At 43.7% G+C, this 14,970-nt stretch overlaps 1 protein-coding gene across 1 annotated transcript in view; it reads left to right on the forward strand.

The window, feature by feature from the left end:
- Positions 1–14,970, forward strand: part of plekhh3 (pleckstrin homology, MyTH4 and FERM domain containing H3) — a 28,286-nt gene that overhangs the window by 5,107 nt on the left and 8,209 nt on the right. The window contains exons 2-5 of the mRNA XM_084037983.1: positions 185–240; positions 7,457–7,551; positions 12,100–12,282; positions 13,491–13,648. Coding sequence (XP_083894109.1) covers positions 185–240; positions 7,457–7,551; positions 12,100–12,282; positions 13,491–13,648 — 492 coding nt within the window. The remainder of the gene's footprint in view (positions 1–184; positions 241–7,456; positions 7,552–12,099; positions 12,283–13,490; positions 13,649–14,970) is intronic.

Raw genomic sequence — 14,970 nt, forward strand, 5'->3', positions numbered from 1 at the left:
TTGCAGGACCAGAGCAGCTATGTGCTGTGACTGCCAGGAACGGCTGTGCGCTGTACTTTAAGATGGCCACTGAAGGCAAACTATTGAGGGATCACTCCAACCTGTTGATTAGCTCTTAGGACAGACTACTGTTTGTGTTGCATTATCATCTATTTACCCTATTCTCTCTCTCTTCTGTTGACAGAGTCCAGCTGAAGTGACTGTTTCTCAACCAACTCGCACAGCTAATGGAACAAATGGGTAAGGACACATAGAATCCAATTTTTTTTTAACCTAAATTTTTAGGAAGTAATAGTTCCTTATTTTGCACATGTACTTCCTCCAAATACTGGGGAGTTCTGTATCTCCCGTCAGGCACATGTGTAAGTACAGGTCAATAACTTGATTTTCACTTCATCTGCAGGGTTTCTTTTTTTTCATGGGGATCTCCCTATGTGCTTAGTCATTCGACATGTGCCTAACCACAAATCCACTCCTATACTCGCATGTGTACACGTACAACCGGTATATTGAGAATATATTGATTTCATGCTCTCAGATTTTTCACGCTGCATTGGTACTTTGATTGCTTTTAGATAATGCCGCCATCATTTTTCACTCATTAACCTCTTGACTGTTTGATTTGCCAACCTTTGGCTTGGCTATTGTTTGCAGCCACATTGGCCAATCTTGTCAATCTTCAACCTAGATGATTGTGACCAATCGCAGGTTAACTCTATCCATCTTCCAGAATGACAAATCCAATCACTTTTGTTAGTTTTAAGTCTGTTTACTGAAACTGCCGATACAAGGAACCACTATGCATCTCGTGAATAATGAAATTCAAATGGTCATGTGGTTGACAATTGAATGCTAGTGCCAATGAAAAGGAGTGATTCATGGAGGACTGGATCCAGACTATTAGTGCAGGGCTGTGATCTCAGACAGTGATGTAGCCAGGCTCTGCTCCACTCTGTCGCTGGCATCATGCCCTTATCATCTCCCCGCCCCTTTTCCCTCATCCACAATCTCTCCTGTACATCTGCCGACTCACAGGCAATGAGTCACAAAGCTCTCAACTTGTAGGCCTATCATACACCACAAATGAATAGAAGAGGTTCTGCAACAATTATCAACAAGAGGAGAGCTGCATGAGGAAGTGGGTGAGGGAGCTAACGCTGTGACATTTTGCTGTCGTCATGAAGGCTTGAGGGAAAGGAGGAAGGAAGAAGTAATAGAGGGAGAGTGCAGGTTAACTGGACTGGGTGACTCAGTCCTACCTCAGCAGCACTCCCAGAAGAGGTGTGGCTCAGATGTGTGTGCGCGCGTGTGTGTCACTTCTACGTTATAGTGGCGGTGGCCCTGGGCCACATGGCATAATTACCTACTGGTTTTGAAGGGAGTGTGTTAAAATTCTATAGCTGTAATCATCACACGGAGTGCAGAGATTAGAGAGTGTAGTGTGTGGTCATTACCTGGCCAATGATTGGACACGCCCAGAAGTTCAGCTGTACGGAGGGAAAGCCAAGCCAGGATCTGATACGTCAGGGCATTGTGATGTAGTATGGTGCCATATCACTTTATCTTCAGTCTCATGTAACAGACAGGGCAGCTCTGTACTTTTATTAAGCGATTTGAATTGAACTGTCCAGAAGGAGACATTAATCTCAACTATTAGTTTGAATCATGGCCCATTTGTGATAGTGATGAATGGAGGGTTATATGTTTGTCCTAGTAGACTGAGGTTAATATGGTAATGCTTGGATAATTCATCATGCTGCCGGCCTGATGTGGTTAGGGAGGGAGCTTCTGTTAAACCAGAATGGTGGACACAGACACACATCTGTGTGTGGGCCGTTCACACAGAATACAGCGTTAGATTGACATACAATGTTAGCATACTTCTCCATTCTATGTTTGTTAAATTTCCATAATCTGTGAGTGTTATGCATTTCAAGCCTTGTAACAGCATTTGTATTACATTAACATTGCTGCAGGGCACATGCACAGTCAACTCTATTCATTCTTTTTTTCCTTATAGAGTAAGAATTACATGTAGATGAATGCAAAACATCTTGATTTGACTCAAAAGAAGATGTGACACAAAGCAAGCTAGTGAACATTTGCAGTAACAAGGTGGAACATTTTGGATAGTTTTGTACATTTCTAAATGTGTATGTGTACATTTATTCAGAAATGTATTTAAAAATATATATACTTTTATCATTGTGATTACTGACAGTGGAGTTCATTGGTTTTAAGAGAGTGAACATGGCTTTGATTATTAACCTGACATGGGTCTGCAGGTATGCATTCTGTTATTGCGGCCCGAAGTTTGAAATGACCACAAATATACCAACTTAGGACAGAAAAGCTCTTAAAACTAGTGTTAGAAATCTGGAGAATGGAGCAAGTGTACACTTTATTTTTTTTAAATTATCAAACAAAAAGAAAACAGCCTAGTTTTGCCAACTCTTTTCCAATAAAAGTAGTAGTCAGCAGCCTGTCCATTCAGGCGATATCTCCAAAGCCACTACTCCAAAATGATCATGAACATGAACTTTATAATGAGCATAAACAACAAACATGGCTATTACATTATAACAGCTGTCCAAGCATTTCATTGGGGCTTATTACACATGCCAGCCAGAGATATCACATTTTCTTTCTTTATTTGTCAGAGTATTTTAATTATTGATTGCTGTCCAGATGTGAAGAGAATTTCAACAAATATAACAAAAGCTATTTTTTTTTACCCTAACTCTTTAGCTTTAAGTTGACTAATGTGTAACTTCACTGACTGATGAAACGACTTGGAGCGCCGTTTTCACATCATAATATTAGTTTGGCCAGGAGGTCAGGAGGCCTGTAATAGATTTGTTGTGTGTTTGCACTGACCTCTTGCAGACACGGGCAGCTTACAGACGGCCAGGGCTCTCCCCTGTCTGTCTCAGGACAAAGTGCCAAGCAGCTTGCTCCCTCCTGCTGTGCCTGCACTCAAATCCATCTTACATCATCACTATTTTTTCATCCCTACTTTTCTGACTCTTAGATTCCTTCTCGTAGCTGGGACACAGAACAGAGTACATACTGTCCCAGAATGAAAGTGGACACTGAGGACTTCTCCATCTACCTTTCTCACCATTTGTTCCATCTGCTTTCTCATTAGCCCCACTTCTGCTTTGACGGCTTTTTACAGTCATTTTTTTTTTGTGTTTGGCCTGCCAGGCTGCAATGGCTGAAAGAGACCAATGTTTCAGAAAGTATTTCATGTGTTTGAATGTATGTGTGTATGAGAGAGAGTGTGTGCATGCATGAAGCATGTGGGTGTTTGCGTGAAAAGCTTAGAAGTGGGCCCCTGGTAATTGCCTGTCTGCGTGTCTGTCGGCCTGTCTGTCAACCGTCCAGCCATCACAAACTGGCCCTGTTTACAACATCAACAACTAGAAGGATTTAATTCACTAAATCACACCATCGGAGCGACTTCAAACTGAAGAGTCGCTGACTTTCAGTCATAAAATTTCTTGCTGATCAACGCTCCTTCAGTCACAAACTCAGACTTCCTGTCACACACAGCCCCCCCGCTCCCGCTCCTCCTCTCAAAACATGACTTTTTTTTCCCTCTCCCCTCTGCCTAGTCCAGAGTTTCTTGGCAGTGGTCTTGAGTAAACAGCGTATTTTTAGCTAGGAGGTCATATAGGCCCAGTCTTAATCACCACATTCCCATTTTCCCACCAGCCCAGCTTCAGTCCGAGGCCCATGCATTGTGGGGGAGGGGACTTGAGAGAGGAATATATTTCTACAAAGAGAAACGGATCATTGAGTGCTAAAGTATGATCCACTGTATCCACCGTCAGATGGTGTTATCTATCCTTGGTGCAAGTGTGCAAGTTGATATTCGGCTGTCATTTGTGTACATGTATATGAGCCTGGACATCAACAGCGATTGGTGTCTAGGCTCATCAATCTCTGTTGAGGTTTGAGGTCATTTGTTTGAATGCCTTTTTGGTCCAGACATTTCATCCAACGCATAAATCTCAAAGTCTTTCTGTGACACAGCCGCACAAAGGTCATTTTTGCAACTGTGTTCTTGTGGTCACAAGGACACGCTTTGTATGCTGGAACATGTCTCCGCAGTTTCCACTGCGGTCATCCAAGCCTGAGAGCAAGGACACTACTTTCCTGACTTTAATTAGCGTCTCTGTATTTTGATTAGACCCTGGACTGAAATCAATTATTCATTGCTCCTGCAGTCACCAACAGACAGACACTAATAACTGAACACACTAATCAACTCGTTGTTCTGCTCACACTTGCCGGATTTAAGTGTGTCACCGTCATTGTCAACATGAAAGGGCTGCAGACAATATGCTCACCCGCTGTGATGACCTTATTACAGTATGTACAGTAGGAGAACTGTCCATATGATGATTAATCTGTAGCTTAAATAATGCTGCATTCGTGCAATATGTGTTGAATGGGGGGAAAAAACAGGAAAACTTCCCGTTATTCAGACTTGTGTGTCGACATATGGGTTACCCCACGGATAGTGTTAACAGCTTTTGTATATGGGATATGGTAACCTCATGTAATTACCAGTATATCTCCTGAGTCAGTCATTTTAGCAAATCGGTTTTACTTGTTATACAAGTAACTTGTTGTTACAGTTGTATTGGGATATAGTGGAAATTTGTACCTACTGTCAACACTTGCATCATGCCTGACAACACCAAGATAGGGCTTTGCAAAAGAAAAACAGGATTTATAATTGATAATGAGAGTGTCAATATCATGATGCTAATGTAAATGACAGTTGGCCTGGTGTTATGTGATTGTGTTGGATGCCCCAAATTGTTTCCTTTTTTCCACTTTCTTTTCGCTGTTTCTCTTCCAAATACGGTGTTCCTTGTTGTCCTTTTTTGTTGTCCCGAATATATTGCTATTGTGTTGTTGAGGTATAAAATAAATGTGATTTTGTTTGTGTGAAATGAAGAAAGTGGGCACAAATAAACTAGTAGTGGTGACAATTGTGATGGCTAGGAGTAATTTCATCATCAGCCACATATCACACAATATCAGAGGGCGTCATTGACGCACCATTATAACCTCTGTAGAGAGGCTAGGACATTCATAGTCACACTAGGTCACAGGGTGTGAAAATGTGCTTCCGATTTTTATTATAGAATCTGATCTTTGTGGTCGCACCGATGGGGAAATATCTACCTTCCTCGCTCAAATCATGGTTCCTCTTTTCTGACTCTAATTTTCACAAATTCTCCCTCTCCTACCTTGCTTGTAGTTTATATGATAGGCTGAGCTGACCTATGTGATCTAAGCTGCAGACGATTTCCTTTTCACTTTCATAAACAAATACTTGTAGAGAGAGAGAGACTGAGACGGTCTGTCTGTCGATGTGCACTTGCTCTATTCTCCGTGCTCTCTAATCCCCATGTCAAATTGTTTCCTGCACTCCACAGGAAGTTGCCCACTAAAGGCCCCACCGTCGCAGCCTTTGCCGGAGCTTCTGAGAATGTGGGGGTGGTAGCATGGGGGGCTGGTGGGGGTTGAGTGGAGGTGGGGGTTATAGGGCTGCTGGACAGCTGTGGCGGTCCAAAGCCTCTACATCAACATTAGGCTGATTTGGGCCACAATGATCAAACTGAAACAACTGAAAATTGAAGGTCAGACTAGTTTGTGCTGCTTATGGGGAAACCTGTGTTTTAATCCCTCCTCTTTCTCTATGGGGCCTAGAGGGCAGAAAAAAGAGATTTATGTCTATTCAGCGCTATGGCAAAATGCCCACATTTCTTGGAAATCTGCACGCATGAAAGCGAGAGAGTTTTCCTGGAGTTTTTGAACTGATGTATGACTGTGTGTAGCACTTCATGTAAATTCACCTCTTTAATGCCTAGAAGACAGTTGTTTACAAGGTTTAAAATTCAGAATTAGTCTGTTGGGATATTATTGTACACTCAATTCAGATTTAGAAACTTAAGTGTAAGGATTTTTTTTCTTTTATTCTCCACATTTTGGATGCATGCTCATCACAGACAATGGCAACAATCTAAGGAACATAATATTACTGCACAGCATATTCTCTAGTCAAGGCGTAGTTTTTCTATAGATATGTTCCGTTCAGGCTACATATAGATTATCTCTGCCTCTCTGTGTGTATGCCTCCGTTATGAAGCAGGGGCTATTAACAACCTCAAATAAGATACGTAGTCACATTTCTGTGTTTATTTTAATATCTATAAGTGGGTTCTTTGGATGTAGGAGGTCACCGAAGGCTGCTGCTGTCGCAGGCGACCTGGCTTAGTTGTACAGTCTGACTGAGTATAATATGACACCCTGAACCAGTTCACATACAGAAAAACTGAACCGCAATATAGAGTTTCATCCTGCCCAAACATTAGCCTTAAATTAGAGACTAATGCCAATCGGTTAGGATCTACAACAGCAAATACTTTTAGAAATGAGAGTAATGTCACAGAAGTCAACGTGATAAGGATCAGGTGCACACAAACTAAAAGAACATGGCTTCTGCCGTCATGTAAGCTGAGTCAAAGCAGATAAGGCTATTTTTGGACTCATTGATTATTGCTGCCTTCCGTCAGGAGGAACCTTCTTGAATTATCAGATCAATAAGGATGTAAGTCAGCTGGCGATGGAGTAGGTAACTGGAGGCCAAATATCCCTGGAAGGGAGGGCTTGATTCATTTCCTGAGTAATGATCCCAGCAGGAGGAGGATAGGAAGGAAGGAGGATTTGTCATGTGTACCTCATATGCTAGGTAGACCCAGGAAATTGAGAAAATAAACAGGTAATTAGATAAATAAAAGAGGAGAGATAAAACTCCCAAACAATCTTGTGGACTGGAAATGGACCTTGGCCTGAGATAACAAAGTCTGAATTTGTCCACAACGTTGTCTGAGCAGATGTTGAAGCATCATTGTAAGTGGAGGTAGCTGCAAATGTGTTTGTTCGGCATTAAAGAGGGACAGAAAGAACAGATGTTTTGATGTTTCTAGTTTTAAATATCGAGGCTGTGACCTCTCGACCCTTCTGCTTTCCTCCAACTGGAGTGAGCTGTCTGCATGGGAGTCAGGCCGGCGTCTCTCTGTCACATTTATTTTCAGTCGCTTGCTCGGCATGGCGGCCAAAGTGATAAAAGAGAGACGAGCTGTCCACAGTGGCGTGGTATGTATCAGTGTGTGTTTGTGTGCTTGCGTGCTGCTAGGGAGGAAAACTGGGGGAACGCTGGAGGACAGATATTCATGGCACTTCTTCCAGTCCCCCCTGTGTGACCCCCACCTAAGAGTATCGGAGTAGTTGGCTCAGTGTCACATGGGGGCTTCATAGCCAACTGTGCGTCTCTGGGCCAATTAGCTATCCAATGGGAGGGAGTAGTCAGGGGAAGACTTGGGTTGAGAGGGCAGCAAAGTTATTTACATTCTCTATCTGCTCCTCTACACAGGCACACTGTCTCAGAGGCGTCTGAAGAGATGAAGACCCTGATCATTGAGAAGAATAAGATGGGCCTGGAGGAAGAGCCTGAACTGCTGGTCAAAGGTGAGTCACATGACACTGATCTTCCTTCTCTTGAATGCATTTACCTGCCATGTTCAGTTGTGGTGATTATTGTCATACAGCTGAAATGATAAGTCGATTTAATCAGTCAGTCACATTTTGATAAGCAATTCAACTATTCTAAATATACACTGGGTCCAGTGTTTTAAATGCAAGGATTTGAAAACTTAAAATTTGAAGACATCACCTTGTGCTCTTGGAACGTACAGACTACTGCTTTGTGCTTTAGTTAATAAATGAGGTCCTTACTGCGCTAGGTTGATGCAGGTTAATGCTGTTCATCTCGTTAAATATAGTATATATTTCAATACCCTCATTACTATAAGTACTGTCAAAACTCCTGGTGCCCTGGAGCCAGCACCTCTCCGACCACATGTGGCACAACTGCTCCCACTCTCCCCCGTTGCTGTGTCTTCATGTAAGGATAGCTACTGGCATCAGGGGCGCCGTCTTGGGTGTCTGGTGCTTTTGAGGAATGATCTCATAGGATATTTCTGTTTGATTTTTTTTTTTCTTTTCTTTTTTTTCCTTCTTGGCCTGCTCCTGAAAGGCAGCAGTAAAATGCCAGCACTTGGATAAGTTACGTCCTGTTTGGAATGGCGGCAGTCAGATTGCCTAATTCTGACAGCAGTTACTATGCAGCCTTGGCTAATGCCCCTCCCTTACTGCTGTCCCCTCTCTGTCCCCGTCCCACTGTTGGAGGAGAAGAGTTTCCCTCCAAATCAGAGCTACTTTCCTTGGGCCATTGATTACACTGTCACTTGGGATTCAACTGACCACACTATTACAGCCACCACAACACCTCAGGGCGTGAACTAATCTCTCTCATTTCTGTGCACAACGATGTTTCCCAGTTCCTCCATTAAGGCCTTGTTCAGTATGCTTTATTTTTTCAGCAGGACATCCCGAGGCTAAATGGGGGGTTAATATTGTCCCAGTATCTAAAATAGGTCACTAACATTGCAGATATAGACTATTGATGGGGGGGAGGCATGGAATACTTACAGAGGGAGATGTTCAGGGAGAATTTGCCATCTTTTATGTGGATGTCCAATCAGTGCTGATTGTAAATGTAGTCCACTGGAAAAATACATTCCCCATAGTGTGAAATATCTATTGAGACTAAGACCTTAAGATGTTAACCTTGTTAACTCTCCGTAAAACACGCTGCATTCAAACTGGATAGAAACAAAGTAAATTTCACCAAACACCTCTTGGTTAGGCTTTCCACTGTTTCACCAATCAGCAACTACTGTTTGGTTGAAATAAATCCATAATTCACCGAGTAAGATGGGACAATAAGCCCCCCTCCCCCTTTTCCTTAAGGGTCCTGAAGAAGGTCTCCAGCACACCTCTGCTCCAGTGAGGGGGGAAAACTTTCATGTATAGTAATGCACACACGGCTCGCTTTGGTTGTCGTTGGCGACGGCATCCAACAAAAACTGCCCACGCCAGCATTCATTACAGCAGTATGATTCCATTTCTGTTGATATTGGAGGGCAATTTGAGTAAAGGCTCCACCAGTTGGTGTTTGCTCTCGGCAACTCAGGTTCTGTCGGGTCCCTGCCAGCCATATCCTCCCCGCTGCAGCAGCAGAATATGGCTGAATGAATGAAAATTCATATTTAAAAAGCAAATGTGTATTCCATTCAAAGTGCTTTTCTTTCTGTTGTGTCAGTCCATTTACTTTAAGATTCCAAAATATATATAAAGGATATAATATAATATAAATAGTTTAGTGTTCAAAGAGGAAAATGTTTGCCTAAAGTGAAAAAGTGCTGAAAAAAAAAAAAAAAGTTGATTTTATGTTGCAAAATTTTTAGCAAAACTTTTTTTTTGTGAAATATAAGCATGCATATGCCTGTGGCTTTGTGCATGAAACAAATGGAAATGCACAGAGAGAGAGATTGTTTGCACAATCTGTGTTTGAGGGGGCAGGGCATTGGGGGTCAGGGGTCACAAATGAAACAAATTAAGGGCGAGCCATGGCCCCCAGGGGAGACATTAGCAGGCCACAGAGATGGGATCCAGATGGGAGACCATGGGAGGGGTATACAGGAGACTGTGCTCCTCTTTCTCTCTGTTGCTGTCTCTTTCCTTTTTAGCCTTTCCTTATCACACAGTTTAAAGTTCCCAAAAAGAGCATCTGTTGGGCGTCTCATGTCTGTGAGGCGTCAAGGTAGCAGGCATGCCCTTCTGTCTATGTCTCTCACCCAGTCAGCTTGTCTGCCTCCCCCGTCGCACATCCAGTCTGTCAGCAAACTCAGCCCAACTTACCTCATGGTTTTTATTTATCCGTTTCACGTTGGGTTTTCATGCTGTGCCCCTCTGATGTGGTGTTAAGTACCTCCAGGGTTTTTGCTTTAGGCTATATTGGGTGGGTTTATGGTGGGTTCAAACTTTCCACTTATATCATATAGAAGCATTCTTAAACAGGAAACATCGCCTGAGAGGCTGAGCCTTCGCCCCCCTCATGTCGCTTTATTTTTATTTTGGAGTAGTGGAGGCTTTGCAATGCCTGGGAAAACCACTTTGAGGCAAGGACGAAAACGGGGAGAGAAGAGAAAGGCGGAGATGAAAGTAAGTAGGAAGTAAGTGAGAGCAGAGGGTAGAAAAAAAGCAGGCGAAATGAGTGCTGTTTGACAGGTGGCACGCAGCTTTCTAACCACAGAGGAAGCTGTGATGCTGGTGTGGCGTCATTGTCGTTTTCATAGGGTAGGAAGCTGAAGGTACATTGCCTAATTGTTCCTTTGAAAACCACTCTCAAATATGCATGCACAAGCCATATAAAGACACATGCATAGCCACCCAATAAGTGGCACACTGCCAGTGGATAGCAGCGCCCTGCCCCCGCGGATACGCCCACCCTGCCTAGTACTGGTCCAGGTGGCCTGCTGCAGCACTCTGCCAGGTTCTCCATCAGCCTTCTGGATGAACTATGACCCCCCCTACCAGGACTCTTCAATCCTCCTCAGTCTTTTTTCTCTCCAGGCGGCATCTGGACAGAGCTCTGCCAAACTAGTTTATTTATCTACTCTGAGATTAAATATTTATCAGGAACATTTTGCACACATAGCTGAGGGGGGAGAAGAAGTTCACTGCTTTGAAACAGTGCATCTGAGCTGTTGCAGTCTTTCCAAACCCTCAGGACTTTGGGAACACAACAGTCTTGCGTAGTGGAGCCAGGCCTGGCAAGACCAATGGGCATGCCTGCGAGCTGGCTGAAGGCATGTCTGCCTTACTCTCTTTGTCTCTCTGTCACACTGTTCCAGGACATCTCTCTCTCTCTCTCTCTCTCTCTCTCTCTCTCTCTCTCTCTCTCTCTCTCGTCCCCTCTCTCACGCTCTCCCTCACGCTCTCCCTCCCTCCCTCCCTTCCTTTTCTCACTCTGTCAACCTCTAAAGTGGTAATTATGTTGGCTGCATGCAGGCTTTAATGCGTATGCCATTAGCTGGTTGTATTTTTACCCCCTAGTATTTACCCCAACAAGGCAGTCTCATACAGACTGCTACAGACTTTATGGACAATTACATGCCTTGGAGATTATTCTTAGTGAAGACATGGTGCGGCAGCACTGGTTTAGTAGCTCCATGACTAGCCCACCTACCGCCCAGACTTTTCAAGGGAAATGCTTGTCTTGGTGTGTTGTTAAAGTCTGATGTAGTTTTAAGCATTATATAGGGTGTGCCAAGTATAGAAGGTGCTTAAGTTGAAATTCAGAGCATTAATACAGCAGAAAACAATTATTTGCTGTGTAAAGATAAAGTGGAGAAATGTCTACCTGAGAAGAGAATGAAGCCACTCTCCCTCTGTGTGTGTTGTAATCCGAGCTTCTCTGTACTTTGTATACATAGGTCCAGCCACATGTGCATGTTAGTGCATGTGAGTCCCTATGTTTGTGGCTAGCTAATCGCTGCCACTTTACTGCACTCATAGAGCAGTTACCGCTGATAACGTCGTCCCAACCCACGGCACCGCCACCGACGCGTAACGCACTCCCTCCGGTTCCCCTCCAGGTTAACACTGTCAACATTGTTGCCGTTGTTTCAACTGTTCGTGCTGTTAGCACTGTCAGCTGCTAGCCGCCAGCTCAGCTGTCGCCATGTAGAGACTATAGATATGCTCTGATTTTGGAATTTCTCTTTCTTAATATGAAAAAAATATCAAACTATGCTGCCCCAAGTGGTTAATGGGCACTATGCGGCCATGTAGAGCTGCAAAGTATTTGATTAAACTGCTGGTTATTTTCTCTATTAGTTGTTTTGTCTATAAAAGATGAGAAAACAGTGGGAAATGTCCATTACAATGTTGATGTATGGAGGCCACGGTGATATCTTCAAATGTGTTGTTTTATTCAACCAACTGTTCTGGACTGACAAAGAAAGATACTTGGTTATAGATAGAGAATTTGGAAAGAAAAAATGTAAAAAAATTACTTTAAACTAATTATTGTTGCCATTCTACTTCGTGTGACAGCCAGTGCGTGCATTAATGTTTAAAATTGACTGGTATTTGTGTGTTTTATTCAAGGGTGGCTGTTGCGGGAAGTTCGAGGAAACTGGATCAAGCAGCGTCGGTACTGGTTCGTGCTGAGCCAGGACTCCCTCGACTACTACAGCGGACCAGAGAAAGGAGCCCGCAGACTGGGCACGCTGGTCCTCACCAAACTCTGCTCTGTCATCTGGCCAGACAAGCAGACATACAAGGAAACGGGTGAGGGGCACACAGACGGCCTGATGCATCGTTGACTCACGCTCATGTATATTTGGTGGTATTTTCTGTAGAGTCCAGGAAGACCTGCGTTAATTCCCTGTGCCGTGTGGTGATCGTGGACATTTTTAAGAAGTTGTTCAGGGATTTTTTTGTGACATCCTGTGGTCCTGTTTCCCTTCCCATGAACACTGTAATTCTGAGTAAGTTTGGGAAGCCCCAGCAGTGTTTGGTCCAAAATGTGGCTCAAGGTTGAACTAGAAACCTCACATTTCAGTAATCAACGTGGGCATCTCCCTTCCCTTTCTGGCATGAAAGAAATAAGAGGAAAGTCTTTGCTGCTCTGGAAGAGACACAGTGATGACTTGTCCATTTTCGAGTCTCAGTATTACTCAAACATGGAGCTCTCTATGTCTGTCTGCATGTCCATCAATGGAGGGGATTATGTCCTGCTGACCACTTAAAACGTCCAAACCATTGTATAAACCTAACTCAAACATAGTTCTTACTAACTCAATATGCCAGGGGACTTTTCTGGTCAGAAGTGGCCTTTCAATAGTGGCTTTGTCACAAGCTCTATTGGGTGTTTTACTACTGAATAATTGTATCCCTTCCCTTTTTTTTTATTTCCCTTTAAGGCTTCCATCTTTGGTATTAGTGACTCTTCACAACAGAGTTAATGTAAGGGCATCAATCTGGTTCAAAATAGCCAATGGCAATACCACCATGTCAAAAGTGGCAAAACCTCTTCATTTAAGGTTTTTACTTTACCAAGAACCGAAACAAAGATGTGGTGCCAAGTCACATAGCAGGAAAGGCTGATAATAGCCGCAGGGCTGCAGATCAGGCTAGGCTGCCTCTAGTACATCCTCTACATAAGGAGGAAGCTGCCTCTTTTACTTTTTGACCAAGAGGAGAATCACTGAGGGGTTTGACACCTGGGTCTTCGTACATCTATAGAATACCCGATGTTGTTTGGTTATGGCGTGGTCTTAGGTTCCTCTCCAGCTGACCTTTGATACTCAATGAAAACGATAGAGGAAGTCGGAGAGAGCAAGTCATGCCAGATATGCGGGGTGTACAATGCAGAGCACATTTCACCGTTGTCTTCCCCATTCACCTAAAATTACACTTTCAGATAAGGTGCAGTTTGAATTTCAAGTGCCAATCATATTAAACGCTATTTTTTCTGGTGTGCGTTTCTTTTTAAGGCCACTGGAGCATCACGGTATATGGTCGGAAGCACTGCTACAGGCTATTCACCAAGCACTTCAATGAGGCTGTGCACTGGGCATGTGGCATTCAGAAGATTATTGATACCAAAGCACCAGTGGAAACACCAACACAGCTCCTGATTCGAGACATCGAGGTGGGTCACGCACACACACACACACACACACACACACACACACACACACACACACACACACACACACACACACACACCACCGCTCTGTTACCATGCAAACCACACGGCCTCATTAGTTCTAGAGTCCAAAGTTTCCCTTGCTTCTACCACACCGGGACAGGACATGATAACGGACGAGGAGGATGCTTTTTACTTCACCTTCTCACATAGAAGAAGAGTGAAGTGTATTTATAACAGACGGTAATATTTTTAGACCAGGGGTTGCTGGAGAACACAGCATGCTGGAATCTCATTGAGCAGACAGATGACTCGTCTTGCATCAGTCTGCCCGTGGGGTGACGAGAGGGGCAGTTTTTGGCAGAGTAGGCGGATGAGGTGGAGGAGGGCTTGGCGTGAAGCAGCAGGCCCAGATAAGCAGTCCTCTGCCTGGCCTCCTGTCTCCGTAATCTCCCAACGAGAGTCTCTAATCTCAAAGAAAGTGGTTAATCTGCTTGCCTCCGTCTGCCCCTGTCTGCTTTGCCAGGAGGGGCCAAGGCTTATAATTTGGGTGAGCAGAGGGGGCTTGCTTTTTAAAGTGCTCCACTTTCATTGTTATGCTTTTCCCCCCTGAAGTCTCTTCCTAAGTCTTTCTCTCGCTCACATTCTCTCTCAGTAGGTTGCTTTCTCTCTCGCTCACTTTTACATAAAGGCACACTTTGTCAAATAGGTGAGGTATTTCCCCTCTCGAGTGAGAGATTTGAACGTCTGCTGCAAAAATCAAAGAGAGAATGAACAGGAGAGGCTTTGTGTGAACAGGACTGCGCGCTTATCTTTTAAAGCATAGGTCTATGTTCCAGCCGCAAACACAAGGGAGAGCAGGGATTGCAGTGTTAGTCTTGGGCCTACAGCCAGTGGCCATGTGTGAAAGAGAGAAGATCTGAAAGACCGATTAGATGGGTCTATCTTTAATCGCTCATTATATTTAGAGGACAAAGGGATAAACAATATGTGAAATTAATATGATATACATATCACAGTTAACACACCGACTTCCTGGCTCAACACTGAACTGCTATAATTTCCTGTGGTGCACTGAGGGATTAACAGCAGCATTTCAGGTGCACTCAGTCTGGGCTTCACCTCCAAATATCCATAATCTTACCACCTGCTTTTATCATCTGAGCACTTGTGTGTCTTGAATCAAGAGTTATCCCTTAAAGGAAAAGTTGGACATTTTGGGACGTTCCCCTATTCACGTTTAGCATGAGTTAGTTGAGAAGGTGGATACCATTTCATATGTCCGTGATACACAGAGCAGCGTCTCATTTCCACATTTCAAACAG

Source organism: Eutrigla gurnardus, assembly GCF_963514095.1.
Source record: "Eutrigla gurnardus genome assembly, chromosome: 20".
Lineage (NCBI taxonomy): Eukaryota > Metazoa > Chordata > Actinopteri > Perciformes > Triglidae > Eutrigla > Eutrigla gurnardus.